General features: G+C 39.6%; 1 protein-coding gene across 2 annotated transcripts in view; it reads left to right on the forward strand.

Annotated features, from left to right (window-relative positions):
* The window catches only part of UXS1 (UDP-glucuronate decarboxylase 1), a 146,768-nt gene that overhangs the window by 61,395 nt on the left and 67,450 nt on the right, over nt 1-17,923 (forward strand). For both annotated transcript variants that reach the window (XM_036757720.1, XM_036757721.1), the window contains exon 5: nt 13,942-14,002. In XM_036757720.1, coding sequence (XP_036613615.1) covers nt 13,942-14,002 — 61 coding nt within the window. The remainder of the gene's footprint in view (nt 1-13,941; nt 14,003-17,923) is intronic.

Here is a 17,923-nt window from a genome sequence, read left to right on the forward strand (position 1 = left end):
GTTCAAATATGGCCTCAGACAATAGCTGTATGACCCTGGGCAAGTCACTTAACCTTGTTTGCCTCAGTTTCCTCATCTGCAAAATGAGCTGGAGAAGGAAATGGCAAACCATTCCAGCATCTTTACCAAGAAAACACCAAATGGCATTATGAAGAGTCAGACATGACTGAAACAACTGAACAACAGCATTATCAAAATAATAAACCCAGCCCTGATTTGTACCATTTGCCTATTTCTGAGGTGCAAATCATACTCAAAACTTAACCTTTGACTCTTTACATGTTCAAGCTGGCTCTAGCACACCTCTCGTTTTAGGGCAGGGCAAAAATAGCATTTTTCAACTTTATGGGAATTATATTTTATCAACTCCAGGGTTAAAAAGGAAGAGATTGAAAATAATCTTTCCTTTTGTTTTTCTTTTTGCTCTTTTGGCTAAATGATTAAAGGTAAGGAAGGTTGTAATTTAGTTTGAATGAATAAATGAAAAAACATTAAGAGCTTACTGTGCTAAACAAAAGGATAGAAGCACAAAGCAGATACAATTCCTACCCTCACAGGACTTCTGTATTCTAATGAGAGGATATATGTGGTAGTTGTGGCCTGGAGAGGTTATTCTGGTTTGGAAAGTTAAGTTGGTCTCAGTAAGTGGATGTGAGTAGTCTTGATAATGTTGCCTTTTTGCACTGAATTAAGAATTTAATCTCTCCCTGGAGCAAAAGTAGTAAAATATTTTATTCATATTTAAGGATAGTAGCTCAGGTATTATCAATGGGAATTTTCCTGTCATGACTCATGAGTTATTGAAACCTGAACCATTTTGGCCTAAATCGAAGAATAAGCTTCTTTGGAAAGAAAGAAACCACGAATTCAGCAATCAGAGTTTTCTTTGCTGCATGAGCAAGATCAATGGTAGCTCATGTTTTATTGCTTGTAATGAAAAAGAACAGGCAAAACAAACAAAAAAAACCCAGAATGAGATTTCCTATGTCAGGGTATATATAGCTGAGAAAATAAATCTGCCCATCTGTGCTCCTTGTGTTCTTGTCTAGAAATTCCTTTAAGTTTGCGAAACAGTGAACAGACAAACCAGTCATATATCTCTCTTGCTTTATTAGACAGGAAAAAAAAATTACTGCAAATATGAGAAATGGAACATTTCCTTTTATTCTTCTTTGATGACGATCTATATGTTGTTGAAGCCACAAAGATATCTATACTTCTACATATTTGATCCCTAAGGATCTATCATTGACTAGATAGAAAGTCAGCGAGCGGATTTAAGTATTGGCCTTCTGGCAATGAAACACTTTATGAAACACTTATTTTTCAGGTTAACTGAGCAGACATGGAGGGGTGTGTGTGGGCTCAGGTGTGTGGATGTGTGTGTGTGTGTGTGTACACACTCAAGTAATGTGACAAAAAAGACTAACTGCCAGATTATGTGACTGAGAGCTGTACTTTTTTATTTTCCCTGCCCTAGAATCATGGGAATATTTTGACAATGGGTAAATGAAAGTATAGGTAGAAGATACATTTGGCTATTAGATTTGGCTTCTATGTTTATTAACAGAAAAATATAATAACCAGTTTTTAGAATTTGCCTAACCACAGTAAAAAGCAAGAAAAAAAGAGGGTTTTAAAAGTAGAGATTAAGAATTACCTATCAAGAGTAGTTTTAAGGTTAGTATGCTGTATTTTTTTTAAAGTTACTAATAATATCTGCTATTAAAATAACTTCAAATATTTTTCAGTTGTTCATTCATTTTTTAAGGTGTGTCCAATTCTTCATGACCCCATTTGGGATTTTCCTGGTAAAAGATACTGGAGTGGTTTGCCATTTTCTTCTCCAGCTCCTTTTACAGATGAGGAAACTGAGGCAAACAGGGTGAAGTGATTTGCCTAGGGTCACACAGCTAGTGAGTGTCTGAGGCTGGGTTTGAACTCAGGAAGACTCATCTTCCTGACTCTAGGCCCTGCATTCTATCCACTGCCCTACCTAGCCGCCCCTAACTTCAAATAACTCGCACCTGGTAACATTTTAAGTTACTTTCTGATGGTTTAGGGTTCAGGGGTGGTATGCAGATAACAGTAAATTAGAAAACAACTGTGACATAAGGAAATGATAACAACCTGAGTAGCCTTAGAGAAACTTGGTAGATCATATATCTCAAACTGCTGACAGAATGTACTTGGTTCTCTGCTCTTCTCTAGGCACTCTGCCATCATCTTCCAAATATTTAACTTCAACCTTGACCTCTTTTTCTCTGAGCCCCAATGCTGTACCCCCCCACCTGCTTATTCTAAAGGTACTATTTTCTTCTACATCTTCTCTGACCTTAAACCTAAATCTTGTCTTCCTCTCAATTCAGTTCTTTCTCCCAGCTTCTATTTTTTTTTCTAATTATCCAGGACCTAAATGTGGTTATCTTTGGCTGTTTCCTATCTTTGCCAGGTATCTTTCCTCCCTCTAATATCCAATGTCACCTAAATCCTACCAGTTTTTTTTTTGACACACACACACACACACACACACACACACGCATATATCATGCGGCCATGCCTTCATTCATGGTCTTGCTCTCTGCTCAGGCCTTAGCTTCCCTAATAGGTTCTAAATGATTTCCCTGCCTCTGTGGTAATTGGCCTGGTACAGTGAGGAAAAAGATGGAATTATTATTTTTACTTATTAGTAACTTATTAGTTGTATGACTCTGTAAAGTCATTTAGCATTCCTGGACCGCAGCTTCTTTATCTTTAAAATCTGGGACTGGTTGGCTTCTAGTTTGAAATCCAGGATCTGGGTTCCAGGCCCAATTCTGTCATTACTTCTGTGGTCTTAGACAAGATACTTACACCTCTAGGCTTCATTTTACTTGTCTGTAAATAGGGATACTGGGACTGGGTTAGGTAACCCCTAAAGCAGGGGTGTTGAATTCAAATGGAAACAGAGGTCTCCAACCTAACATTTCAACGGTCTAAGCCAGGGCTGTCCAACCTTAGGTTTTTATTGAAACAATAGAAAGTATATTTTGATTTGCCATTTTAGTGAGAGCTCTGCGGTAGCTCAGCTTCATTTACTGAAGCATTTATGTAGATTTCTGTGCTTGTGAGTGGGCCGCATAAATCACCCTGTGGACCACATTTTGGACAGCCCTGGTCTAAGCAAAACGAAGTAATGAAATAGTTTTCATTTTCTAGACATTTCTATGGAATCATAAGGATCCCTGCAGGCCGTATAATGACTTAGAAAGCCACACATGTTTATGTAGAAAATGTGTATGATTATGTATTTATTTTTTTTATTAATATACGAAGAATTAAAATCAGATGGGAGATACATTTGAATCTGGTTCTATATGTACTTAGGAACGTTGCAGCGTATTTGACATCTTTGCCCTAAAGTCTGTCTTAGCGCCAAAGCTATGGTCTTGGTTTCTGTCCCTTCAGCACATCTTGCATGGTGATATTAGATTAGTCTGACCAAAACTCTATTTTTGATCATTCCATTGCTCAAAAATCTCTAAGTGTTCCTTTCAGAGTAAAATTTAGACTCTATGGTATAACTTTCAGCATACTCCGCAGTATGGCTACAACTTAGCTTTCAAGACTTTTCTTCTTCTGTTCCTTTATAAGGAGATAGAGCATTGGGTTCAAAATATAGTTAGTTTTTCACAACATGAGTATTGTGGAAGGGTTATACACAATGATACGCATGTGGCCTATGTTGAATTGCTTGACTTCTTAGGGAGGGTGGGTGGGAAGGGAAGAGGGGAGAGAATTTGGAACTCAAAGTTTTAAAAACAGATGTTCAAAAACAAAAAAAAAAGTTCTTGCATGCAACTAGAAAATAAGATACATGCGCAATGGGGCGTAGAAATTTATCTTGCCCTACAAGAAAGGAAGGGAAAAGGGGATGGGAGGGGAGTGGGGTGATAGAGGGGAGGGCTGACTGGGGAACAGGGCAACCAGAATATATGCCATCTTGGAGTGGGGGGGAGGGTAGAAATGGGGAGAAAATTTGTAATTCAAACTCTTGTGAAAATCAATGCTGAAAACTAAATATATTAAATAAATAAAAAAAATGAAAAAAAAAAGGAATTAAGGGGAGGTATTTCAAGCCTTTGGACAATTCTATGTTATTTGTACTACAAAGAAGTTTAAAAATTCAGGCTCACAATCTAGGTGGGGAGATAAGTTAATAGGACAAAATAACCAATAACACAGAATATTACAAAGTAAGTAGTCAATTGAATAAGATAGCTAGTTAATATGAAAAGGAGAAAAGGAGAGGGGAGGGGAGGAGAGACAAGGAGAAAGAGCTCAGAGGAGAGAGATCACTCTCTCAGGTAAAGTCTATACCAGCAGAGTATTTCAAAGCTGGGCTCTGAAGGATATACAAGATCCTTCATGAGATCTTTTCTATCCTAAGGATATATAAGATTAGGGAAGACAATGAAAGATGCTTTCAATTTAAATGGAGAATTTGGAGGAACATTCTGAGTAGAGGCATGCGGACAGATAGCAGACAGGCATACTGTCAGGACAGTAAATAGACCTGTTTGGTAAGAGCAGAGGGTTTCTTTTTTTTTTTTTTTTTGCAATAACAGAAAAAATCATAAAGCTAACAACAACCAACAGCAGCTCACATGTATCTAGAACTTTACTTTACAAAAAGTTAAGTGACTTGTTCAGTGTCATATAGGTAGTCTAATAATTTTTAAATTATCTCTCCTGGATCTATTTTCCAGGTCAGTGGTTTTTCCAATGAGATATTTCACATTGTCTTCCATTTTTTCATTCCTTTGGTTCTGTTTTATAATATCTTGATTTCTCATAAAGTCACTAGCTTCCACTTGCTCCCATCTAATTTTTAAAGTAGTATTTTCTTCAGTGGTCTTTTGGACCTCCTTTTCCATTTGGCTAATTCTGCCTTTCAAGCCATTCTTCTCCTCATTGGCTTTTTGGAGCTCTTTTGCCATTTGGGTTAGTCTATTTTTTAAGGTGTTGTTTTCTTCAGTGTATTTTTCAGTATTTTTTTGGGTCTCCTTTAGCAAGTCATTGACTTGTTTTTCATGGTTTTCTTGCATCCTTCTCATTTCTCTTCCCAATTTTTCCTCTACTTCTCTAACTTGCTTTTCCAAATCTTTTTTGAGCTCTTCCATGGCCTGAGACCAGTTCATGTTTTTCTTGGAGGCTTTTGTTGTAGGCTCTTTGACTTTGTTAACTTCTTCTGTCTGTATGTTTTGGTCTTCTTTGTCACCAAAGAAAGAATCAAAAGTCTGAGACTGAATCTGGGTGTGTTTTTGCTGCCTGGCCATATTCCCAACCAACCAACTTGACCCTTGAGTTTTTCAGTGGGGTATGACTGCTTGTAGGCTAAAGAGTTCTATGTTCCACGTTTGGGGGGGGATGCGCCAGCTCTGTTACACCAGCACTCCTCCTTCCCCAAGAACCCCCAACCCGGACTGGACTTAGATCTTCAGCAGGCTGTGCACTCCTGCTCTGATCCGCCACTTAATTCCTCCTACCAGGTGGGCCTGGGGCCGGAAGCAACTACAACTGTACTTCTGTAGCTGTCCCACCTCTGCTGCCCCTGGGGCAGTCGCCGAACTGTGAACTCCTTCCACTCCCGCAGCTTTTCCCACTAACCTTCTCTGCAGTCTTTGGTGTTTGTGGGTTGAGAAGTCTGGTAACTGCTGCAGCTCACTGATTCAGGGTGCTAGGGCATGATCCACCCGGCTCCTAGTCTGGTTGGTCCGCGCTGCTCACGCTGGGCTCGGCTCCCCTCGGCTCCCCTCTGCTCCCAGCTCTGTGCAGGATAGACCTCACCCAGAGACCATCCAGGCTGTCCTGGGCTGGAGCCCTGCTTCCCTCTGCTGTTTTGTGGGTTCTGCAGTTCTAGAATTGGTTCAGAGCCATTTTTTATAGGTTTTTTACCTCCTCTTAATTCTTCATAGTTTTGTAACCTTTGGCCAATTACTAAATATCTCTGAGCCTTAGTTTATCTGTAAAATGGGGGTAGTTTCTGTTCCTTCAGCCTCACAGAGTTGTTATGGGAAGGAGCTTTGAACCCAGAAAAGTGCCGTGTAGATGAAAGATAGTATTTTTATTAGTGGTAATAGCGTTATTAGCACTGAACTCTACATACTAGAGTTCAATAAATGTATAATATGTAATATGCATTATATTATATACGTTATGTATATAATATATAAGATAATAAGATATAATAAATATAATTCTCTTGCTTGGACTGTCAGAAGGCCAGGTACATTCCATATCACCCTTCCCCCATGGTTCTCTCCCCTTAAGTGGATTGGGAGAGGTGATTACATACTTCAGGGATGATTTCTATAGTGCATTGCTAGAAAAACATGGTTGACAGCATAGCATTAATAGAAATCTGTGGAACTCAGGTGACCACCTTTTGATTTCTGCAGGGCCTATACTGGAAATCGAGAGAAATGTCTTTTCACTCTGATACTCTCTTTTTCTTTGGTTTCCATGAATTTTTCACTCTGAGTTCTCCATTAGTGTGTCTTACCATTTACACTCAATCCCTTTTGCCGGATCCTTGCCCCTTTGTTTTTCCTAAAAATAGGTGTCTCTCGAAAGTCAGTATTGGGCCCTCTTCATACATATACAAAAGAGAAAATATTAAATATGTGGGAGGGAGAGAGAGAAAAAGAGAAGAACAAGAATCAATATGTGTGTTTATGTATATATATCTAATTTAGTGAAGTCATCATCTCCCACCAATTTAATATCCTGTCTATTTAATTGTATATCAATCTAATATCATGTCATAGGTGATTTCCAAATCTATATACCTATACAGAAAAAAAAATCACCTGTGCCATAGTGTTCCTCCTACCAATTACCTGTTGGATATGTCTGCCTGAATGACTAGGCATTGCAAAGTCAAATGTCCAAAATGGAACTCATCCTCTTTCCTCAAAATTTCCATCTCTTCTTCAGACTTCCATTATTGTTGAGGACAAAACCACCCTCCCAGTCATTCAGGCTGACAACCTTGAAGTTATCTTGAATTTTCGCTCTTCTCCACCCTCCATCTCCAATTAGTTGCTAAGTCTTACTGATTCTGCCTTCACAACATCTTGCTTCTCATATATTCTGTTTTAGTTTAGGCCTAATTAAGTTATGTCTAAACTATTGCTACGGCGTCTTCTCTGATCTGTTTGCTTCTCATCTATCCTCTTTCTTCAATCCATCTTCCACAGCTGACAAATTGCTATAACTAAATCACTGATTTGACTGGGTCATTCTCCTTACTCAAATTTTCAGTGTCTTCCTGTTACCCCAGGATAAAATGCAAATGCCTCAGTCTGCAGTTTAATGCCTTCCATAATGTGGCTCTTTTTTGATATTTCCAGTTCCTATTTCCAGTTTTTCCTTTTCACACTTTCTGTTCTTGTCAAAATGTGCTGCTAGCTGGTTCCTGTATGGCATTCTATATCCCACAGAATACATCCCTTCTTGACCTTTTGTCTTAGAATTCCTAGCTTCCTTCAAATCAAAGCTTTGTAGCAGGTGCTACTTGCTACACACATGAGGCTTCCCTGATTTCCTTCAGTTATTAGCGTAGTGTCTAGCACATAGGAGGCACTTAATAAATGTTTATGGATTAAGTGATTGATCATAAGTGCCGTGTCCTTAAAATTACTTTGATAAGTGCTGTGTTCTTCCCAGTAGTTCATTGTAGGCAGGGAGCATTTTGGCTTTGTCTTATTGTATCTCCAATATTTATTATCTTGTCTGCTTCATGAATTGAATCTTCCTTATATTTTTAAAAGAATTATCCAGAATTTATTTTAATTCCTGCTAATTCACTCCATTCTCTTTTTCAGGGAGTCTACCACTTTGATAAGGTTTTTCATGTTTTGTTCTTCCTTCCAGTCTTTTTTCTCCAGAATCTAACTTCGCCTGTAATTTCATTTTTTAAATTTCCTGCTTCATTCTTTCCATCTACTCATGTAGTCCATGGGGCCAAGTCATTGCTTTTGGAGGCTCTGTGTGTACTTGTTGTGAAGTTACTCTCTTCTTCTGGGTTTAATGCTTGGGTTTCTCTTAGCCTTTATCATTTCTTTGTTTTGATTGCTTTCTCCTGCTTATGTTTATTTCCAGTTTCAGTTCTTAGATTGGGACTTTGTACTTTAGATGGTTAAGCCCTGTTTGGTCCTGTCACCTCAGTGGTCTGCATGCTGCTGCCACTCTAGTTAGGGTGGCTGATACTAGGCCCTACTCTCTCCCTCAGTCCTTGGCTTCTGTCTCCATTTTTTGGTAGTAGTGGTTCACTGAGGGTTCTAGTTTGGACCACTGTCTCTCTTGAACATTCTGTAGTTGGGAGTTGGTTCTGATGCCTTACAGGCCCCATTTGGAATGTTGGAGATCATGTCAGTACCTGGGTTCTTACAGATGACTCTTTCCCCTCTCCCCATCCTTCCTCCCACATCCAGGCATTGAGTTGGCCCTTCCTCCTACTTAGGCCTCCCTGTGCTCCAAGGCACACGCAGTAATGTCCCGTCTCCCTGCTCAATGACCTGTGAAGGATTTCTGTGTCCCTTACTTCTGTTCTGACAGTTCTGACAGGGCCAGTTTCTGGCCTCAGGCCAGCTTGTGCTGGCTTACCACCTCCCCCCACCTCTTTCCCAAGAGCATCAGTGGCCATTAGAATCATTTATAGTAGCTTACATAGGCTTCCTTAGCGTAGTTCTTCTCCCAGAGCTGACCAACCTAAAACCCATTATTTCCTCGCACTTGCTTTGGGTTTTTTGGATACAATTCTGGTTTAGAAAAGGGACTTTAATTTTGTTTCTCTGGTTTTCTTTACACTTCTTCTATCTGGAGCCCTTTTCAGATACTTGCTGGGATTTACCCGTAGACCTAAGCTCTTTACTACCTTTCAATCACCCTCTTAACCAGAAGCCTCTCAATTCCCTCTCATTTAAAAGATAAATAGAAGTAGTTTTCAAGAGGTTAGACAATGAAGTGAATAGTGAGAGGGCTGCAGCATTTTTCCTCAATATTAACTTAAATCCTTGGATTACAATACAAAAAGAGCAAAGGAAAATGTGATATAATGGGGAAAAAAAATTATTTCTAGGTGTCCAAACATTTAGCTGCTAGCCTAGGCCCTCCTGGTGATTCTCTGTATGACTTTGGGGAAGTCACTTAATCTTTAGGCCTCAGCAGCCTCATTTGTTTAAAAGAAGAAGTCTTAGAACTCTAGGTTCCCTTTCAATTTGAACATCCTATGGATCTAGAAAAATAAAAAATGCACTTATAAACTGTATTACAAATTATCACTCTCTTCACTTCTGTCTGCCTCTGTCACTTAACAAAATGGGCATGGCTCCAGCACATTTATTTGTACAATGACAGTTGGACCACATGGCCTCTCACATCCCTTCCAGCTCTAAGTCTATGATGTTATGATCCAGCCCCAGCATTTGAAAGTGTTAGATTGTCTTGAGCAATCCTGTCTTTTCACTGTCTCTCTTTTCTGAAAGAGGTGTGTAGCCAGCCCATTGCTACAGGCAGCATATGCCCTCATTCCTTCCTCCCTTCATGTATGCAGCCAAGGAGGCTGTGAGCATGCTGCTAAAGAGCCTGTTCTGCATGGAAACACAGTTAAACAAAAGCCCTTCAGAGTGGAACCAGCGTTCCTCTAAGCATTATAGATCATTAATTTGGAAATAAAATGCTTCCCCTCATAAAACCCCAGGTCTTTTGCATGCTTTTTGCCTTTCTATTGCTTTTAAACATTGTTAGAGTGGGTTTGAGATTTCTTGCCTTCTCATTGGGTGGGGGAAGGAGTGGAGAGGAGAGACTTTATAACTGAAAATCAAGAATTTAAAAAAAATAATCATTAGAGGCACACTCTTAAAACAAGGGAAATTAGGATTCTTAGGTCATAGTTAGTCAGTAAGCACCTTGTATGTGCCAGGCATTGTGCTGTAGCTCTAGGGATGCAAGAAAAGGCAAAAGACAGTCCTTGCTCTCAAGGTACTCATAGTCTAATGGAGATAACATGAAAGCATCTATGTACAAACAAGATATATGCAGGATAAATGATAAATAATCAACAAAGGGAAAGCAACAGCATTGAGGGGGGTTGGAACAGGTGGAATTCCAGCTGGGACTTGAAGAAATCCAGAAGGTAGAGACAAGAGAGAGCTTTCAAGGTCTGGGAAATAGTCAGTGAAAGTGCATGTGTCTGGAGATGAAGGGTTATGGGTGAGAAGCAGCAAGGAGGCCAATGTCAGTGGATCACAGATTACTAGGTGGGGAGTATAAGGTATAAGGAAGGTAGGAAAGGTTATGAAGGGCTTTAAAAGACAAGCAGAAGATTGTGCATTTTGTGCATTTAATCCTGGGGATTATTGGGAGACCCCAAAATTTATTGAATGGGGGAGAGGTAGCAGGGGGGCTTTGTGTGTGACAGCACTTTAGGAAGATCACTTTGGTAGCTGGATGATGGATGGACTAGAGAGGGAGAGATTTGATTCAGGATGCCCAACCAATAGGCTGGTACAAAAGTCCTGGGGTGAAGTGATGAGGGCCTGTACCAAGGTGGTGATAATGTCAGAGGAGAGAAGGGGGAGCATATGGAAGAGGTGTTAGGAAGGTAGAACTAACTGGACTCGGCAAGAGGTTGGATATAGTGGTGTTGAGAGAAAATAAGAAGTTGAGGATGACACCTAGACTGTGAACCTCGGTGACTAGGAGGAAATAATGTATGTAAAGTGCATCACAAACCTATAAAGTGCTATATGGATATCAGTTGTTGTTTTGGCCCAGACCTGTAATTAATATAGGCAACTCAATGTGAAAACTCCTCTACAATTCAGTTTTAGAAAGCATCTTTGACCACTTGGATAAGTGACTTGGCTAAGTCCACACATCCACTATATGTTAGAAGTAGGTCTTGATGCCACATCTTCCTGATTTATTACCAATATTTCTTCCACTATATGGGGACTGAGAGTGAGGAGTCTGACATTAGAGGTTGCATGCCTTTGGTGACTAGTAAGATGGTGGTACATTTTATAAAGAGTATGGGAGAAGGGAGGGTTTGAGGATGGACGGGGGCGTTAATGAATTTGGTGTTGGATATGGTGGGTTTAAGATGTATATGGGACAGCCAGTTTGAGATACCCAATAAGCAGTTAGAGTGTAAAACTGGAGGTCAGGAAAGAGCTTCAAACCGAAGAAGCCAATTTGAGTATCATTAGCAGGGAGATGTTGATTGAATTCTTGGGAGCTGATAAGATCACCAAGTGAAGAAGAGAGAAGACATAGGACAGAGCCGTGAGGGATACCCACAGTTACCAGCAATGAACTGGATGAAGATCCATCAAAGGATATTGAGAGGAATGACCAGATAGGCAGAAAGACAAGTAGGATGGAGTAATAATAGAGAGAAGAGTGTATCAGGGTGAAAGGGGTGGGTGATTGGCAGTGTTAAAGGTTTTGGAGAGGTCAAAAAAAGAAGATTTGAGAAGGACATGAGATTTGACAATTAAGACATTGGTATCTTTGAAGAAAGTGGTTCTGGTTGAATGATGAGGTCAGAAGTCAGACTGTAGAGAATTAAGAAGATATAGGAAAGATAGTGGAGGGCTTGATTGTAGATAGGCTTCTCAAGAAGTAAAGTCACAAAAGAGAGGAGAGACATAACCTATCAACAGATAATTTAAGTATGGAGCAGGAAGGAGGGTGCCCCAGGCTGGAGGGAATCGCTTGAGCAAAAGCAGGTGGGCAAGAATAACCCTGGTGTGTTCCTGAGACAGTGAGCAAATCTGCTGACTGGAATGGAGGGCGTAGGTTAAGGTGTAGTGCAGAGTAAGACTGGGGTGGATAAGGTAAGGCCAGATTATGGAATGAATTGGTGCTGGACAGAAGCAGATAGTAGGGAACTGTTGTAACTTGTCATGTAAACCAGGCCCAAGGTAGTAATAAGGTTTGGAGAGTAGGATAGCAATGAAGAAGAGAGGGTAAATACAAGAGATATTTTGAAAGAAGAAATGTTGGGACTTGTTTATAAATCTTAACTGTAGGCAAAGGAAGAAAGAGAAGAATCGAAGATGACCCAGTTCATTCAGTATTTATAAAGTTCTTACTGTATGCAAAATATTGTCCTGGGGAAATGCAAAGATAAATTAGACATACTCCCTGCCTCTGATGTTGGAAGAATAATGATACTGTAACAATCAAGTGAACTTAATAGTAATTTACTAAGTGCCTAGTATGTGCTAGGCACTGTGCCAAGTGCTGGAAGGTGGTCATTGAAAAGAGTTTTGGAGGTGATGTAGCAAGTAATATTTGGGGACCTAGTTTGAAGGTGAGTGCAGGACACCCAAATTGATGTGTCCTGCTCAAATGTTAAATGACTGTGTGGGCTCATTGATTTGGGAGTTCCCCCCAGTAATGCTGATTATAGCCTGTGCACACCTTCCCATCTTATACCGCTCTGGTCCATGTTCTCCCATAAGTTCATCGCAGGGAATCCAACACGCTGTTGACTTTCTTTGATTTTTCCTGATTTTAGGAGGATACGAATAGAGCCCTTGGTTCCCTGGTGGCATCATTTACTCCAGTTCAACTTCCAAGTTCCATATTTGTTACATGCTACATTCTGCCCACACCGCTAACATTTTTCTCTGTGACCCTCATTTTTAATTCCTCAGATTCTGGTTTCTCTTACTCATAGCCACAACAGTACTGATAATCCTTTTGCTTCTGTTAGGAGTTTGGGTTCTTTAAAGGAGCTGTGCAATTTCCTATAAGCAATCTAGCCTGCTTTCCTAGTCTGGTTCAGTTACGTGCCCAACTTCCCATGGTATATTTGTGTCTTCTCTCCAGAAGAGGGTGTGTGTGTGTGTGTGTGTGTGTATGTGTATGTGTGTACCCACAACTGTGAGCATGTATACAGTGTGTATGTCTGCTGTATAAGTATGTGTTTTGTGTATACAAGTGTATATGTGTTATATACATGTTCTTACAAGAGTTTCTCCTTGTAACAACTATGTGTTTTTTATCTATACAAGTGTGTATGCGTGTGTGTGGTGACACACACAGTGATAGTCAAGCTCTGTAGCAGAAGGTTTGTAAATTCTTTTTTTATCCCCACGTTTTGATAACTGTATTTAAACTAGCTGTATTTATTTCCTTTCAACCCTATATATTTTCTTTTATGCATTTAAAAATATTGTTCTGAAATGGGTCCATAAGCTTCCCCAGACTTTTATGATGCAAAAAAAGAAAAAAAAGTCAATTGTTGCCCTATAGGAAAGCAGCTGAAACTACAGGAATTAGTTGAGCTTTCCGGGACTTCATACTACCCAGGTGGGCTGGTGGTAGCTGGGGAGGGGAGAAAAAAATGAAACAGGGATTGTTTTAAAACAACAAATAAACTTAATTGGGGGGAGGGAACTAACATTTAGAAAACTGAAAAGAAACATTTCTTTCAATATTCTGTTCGACACAACTTGGTGTTCCTGCCTGCCCTGAGAACTGGAAAAGGATCACTGCTGTTTTCTCCTGTCCAGGCTTATCCAATACCTTGGTCGCACAGTTATTTTAGTGTGTAATTCTCTTGTGTATTGCCTTCACTGTGCATCATGTAGGTGGCCAGCTTCAGCTGCAGATTGACTCCTTGGTGGAGCCCCAAGTCATGCCCAGTTTATTTGTGGACCAGCAAGTTAAATAACATTTATTCAGTGAATTGAATGAACTGTAGAACTCCATATTGGAATTGCCCTAGGTCAGCTCTCTCATTGGCCATTAAGGCTAAGGGCAGAAGCAAAACGTATTTGTTCTGTAGAACTGCTGCTCTTAGTGATTTGGCAGTTAACAAAGAATGAATTAAGAACCCTAATTCTGGCTTTCCATATTTTTGTGTGTCTTCACATTTTGTAGCTTTACCCAGAAGTACCCACCAGTGAAATTTTTATCAGAAAAGGATCGAAAAAGAATTTTGGTAAGTTTGCATATATTTATTCTTCATGCACAGTGCTCTTTTTGATAAAGGAACTCCTTTATCCTGTTAATCTATTATCTTTGACGACTTCTGAATTATAACCCTTCCCTTTCAGGATACTTGAAATTCAATTTAGTACAAGTTTTGTTCAAGTATTTGCAATAGCCCAGTTTGTAGAAACTTGAAAAGAAAAAAAGGAAAAGGAGAAAACCTTGTAAGAAAAATGTTACTTATCTTTGAGTAGCAAACATAAACCATCTTTACATAAAAACTCCTTTTTCTTAGAGTAGACAGATTGGTCACCTCCTGCCTTTTCTGACGAGTCACATAACCCAGATCCAGAGAAAACCAGAAGCTTCCCTTTCAAATGTCAGCTCTCTGCTGGGGTTATAGCTTCTTTTCATAAACTCACCAGAAATATCTGTGGCCCCATCTGAGCTTGAATGGAGTGACCCATGATGAAGTGGCACAGGGCAATTATTTCTCTCCAGTCTTCTGTAGCCATAGGACTAGATGCTGAGTTTTTCTGACTAATGGCATAATCAAGACCATTTGATAATCTTGTGTAAGGTTCTGTAGGAAGGACTAATAGTTTTGGAGAAGCCTTTATTTATACATGATGTGGCAAAGGCCACGGAGTGATGAATGGCAGCAGAATTTATTTTGTTTTACAAATAACTGCAAGGTACTGTCTTTACTGTTTCTAGAGCAATTGCCCTAGGATAAGTTAACTGTGAGAAAAGATAGAAGTTTATCTGTTTTTTGTGGGTTCAAGTTTAGAATGATAGTTTAAGCTTTAAACATCAGCGTCCATTTATATAGTGACCAGCATTTATGAAATGGTTATACACCTTTAATTTAAAAGTTCTTTAGCACTAAAACTTGGGGCCCTTTTGACAGAGAGGGTGTTGGAATTTTCATACACAAGAATGGTCCATTGGCTTAAGTTTTGAAATCATTTTTCCCTATTGCTGAGCAACCTTATGTTTAAATGCCAAGCTTGAACTTAAGCATTTTAGCTGTTTTTGGCACCCTGAACAAACATTAACATTAATTCATCAACTGGAGTTTGTATGTGGAAAACACCCAAAGTTGTGTAAACTCATAATCCAATTTTCAGTGTGAAAGATAACAAGACTTTTCTGCTGCTACCTTTAGATAAATTTACCAAGATTTGTTTCTTATTCATTGTTGACTTCCTTTTCCTGGTGAATTTTTTTTCCTCCTCCGGAAGCCCTCAGCTTGTATCTGTATTCCTTCTATTAGGAATGCTTGCTTAATGGGCTGAATATGATAAGAAGAAAATATTCTGGCTGCCTAGCTAAGTAACATAAAGCACTAAGTGCTCCTGATAGAGGAGAATTACTCCATTAAAGCAACTTTGGTGGGTTACCGCCAAAGCTAAGGGACCTTCTCACAATTTCATGCCACTCCTGAAGTTAATGAAATGCAGAAAGCAAGGCTGTATAGTTCTTAAATACAGTGCATGGCTTCAGGCTCTAGGCTGGTGACTCTGCAGTTTAGATGAAAAGATGATGGTATAATGCAAGGCAGCTAGGTGGTGCACTGGGTAAAGCACGAGGCCTGAAATTAAGAAGACCAGAATTCATATCTGACCCCAGACACTTACTAACTGTGTCACTCTGGACAAGTCACTTCACCTCTCTCTGCCTCCATTTCTTTAGCTGTAAAATGGGCATCATAATAGCAAGTACCTCCCAGAGTTATTTTGAGGATCAAATTAGATTATATTTATAAAGCACAGTGCTTGGCACACAGTAAGTGCTTAATAAACACTCTTTCCTTTCCTGTTCCCTTCTCCATAGGATAAGTGTACATTCATTGCCTAGGCTATTTTTAAAGGTTTGGGAGCTGGAAGAGACCGTGAAAGTCGTCTAATCCAACCCCTCATCACTTTAAAAAGGAGGAAATTAAGACTTGAGGAGAATAATTCCCCCCCACCCCCGCCCCAAACACACACACCATTTACATAGGAAGAAACTGAAGCCTGGAGAAAATGCACACAGTCAGACAGATAATAAGTGACAGAACCAGGATTTGGGCCCAGGTCATCAGACTCCAAATTCAGCACTCTCTATGTGTTAGGGGAACTAGCCATATTATTATTAAACCAGGCTTATTATCTTTTAGCCTTATTTTAAAAAAAGTGTTAAAGTGTTAGACTTAACAGGATTGAAGGAGATTCTAAGATCATTTAAGCAGAGGTAATAATTCCTGCCCTATCTCACTATGTAGATACATGGATGAAATGAGGTAATAAGTGTAAAAGTATTTGGTGAACTTAGAGGGACTGAGACCAAAATAGCAATTCCTTTCCAAAGGTTAGTGTTTTTTTCTTAGTAATCCCTTTCCAGTTACTTTTTTAATACTTCTGTCCCTTCATCCATCACCCGCCCCACCCCACCCCACCCCACCCTCCTCCAAAGTATGGACCAGTAAAGTTAATTCAGATAAAAGGAAGACGTGATCGAAGATCCCAAAATGTGCAGCATGGTCGGGTGGTGAAGGTAGCACTGCACTGGGAACCCAGATCTCATAGACTCTTCAGGCCTTGGTTCTTCAAATGCAGGACTAGATAATGCTACCTTTCCTTTGTATATCTCTTGATGGCTTAGAAAGTGCTTTTGTAGTCATTTCCTTGTATCCATCCCATGAGATAGTCAGGGTAGAAATTACTATGTCTGTTTGGATGAGCCCAACGGCTCTTTCAGCCATGTAATTCTATGGTTCTAAAAGGTTACTGTGAATGTTTTATTAATAGTGAACAAATTTAAGCACATTGAAAGTTAACCTCTCTAGACCTCCGTTTCTGCATCTGTAAAATGCCCCATTTGGACTATTTGCCCTCTATGCTTCCTCGTGTCATATGGTGCAATGAAGAGCGCTGGATTTGGACTCCTTTCGATTTGAACCCTGGCCCTGTAACTTACTACCTATGTGACCTTGGATAATTCACCTAACCTCTTTGGGCCTCAGTTTGCCCATCTGTAAAATGAAAGGACTAGACTAGATGGTCACTAAGATCCCTGTGAGCTCTAAATCTCTGATCCCTTTCCCAGCTCAGGCATTCTATTGTTCCATGATTCTAACATGTGAGCAGTCAAACTCTATGCCCTCTAAGAATGATAATTCAAAATCATTAATAAAATATACATTTATTAAGACTTAGAAAAATGCATAGGCCGTCTGCTTTCTTAGATATTAGATTCACCTGTTCTTCCTCATCACCATCATAAAATAGATGACAATGCTTTGAGATTTGCAAATTTTTTTTTCACAACAGCCATGTGAAGTGGGGAATATGAGTATCTTTATCCACATTTCACAGAAGAAGAAATTGAGACTACGACATTTAGTGGCATAGCTAGGAAGTGTCTGAGCCAGGATAGATAGCTTTTCTAACCCCAAGATCAGTGTTATTTGATCTATACCAAACTACCTTTCATCTTTTTTGGGGGTGGGGGGGATTGCCAAGAGAAGGAGAAGTATTTGAGAAGGGATGGATATTGAGTAAGTAGGAGGGGCCTAGGTGACCTAGAAATTTTGTCTGGGAACTTTTAAATTAAACAAATGAAACTGGTGTTCTATAATAGAATGGAAGTCAGAGTAGAACATGGCAATTTTATTCTTTTTTATGTTTATACCTGTCTGTCCCCTACTTTGTTCCCATACCTCCTTCCCAATCACAAACACACAATATGGTATTAATAGCATCTTTTCATTCAAATATTTTGAAGGGAATTGGCCCTGTGTTTCTGGTGGCTTTTAACTTTAGGAAATTGGCTATTACCGAAGCCCTGTCACAGCACAATAACTACATAATTATATCACTTTTTAAGCCACACATAGTTAGATTCTACATAGGATTTACCTTGTCATGATGATAATCAAGCAGTAGGT

Source organism: Trichosurus vulpecula, chromosome 4 (assembly GCF_011100635.1).
Source record: "Trichosurus vulpecula isolate mTriVul1 chromosome 4, mTriVul1.pri, whole genome shotgun sequence".
In the NCBI taxonomy this organism is placed as follows: domain Eukaryota; kingdom Metazoa; phylum Chordata; class Mammalia; order Diprotodontia; family Phalangeridae; genus Trichosurus; species Trichosurus vulpecula.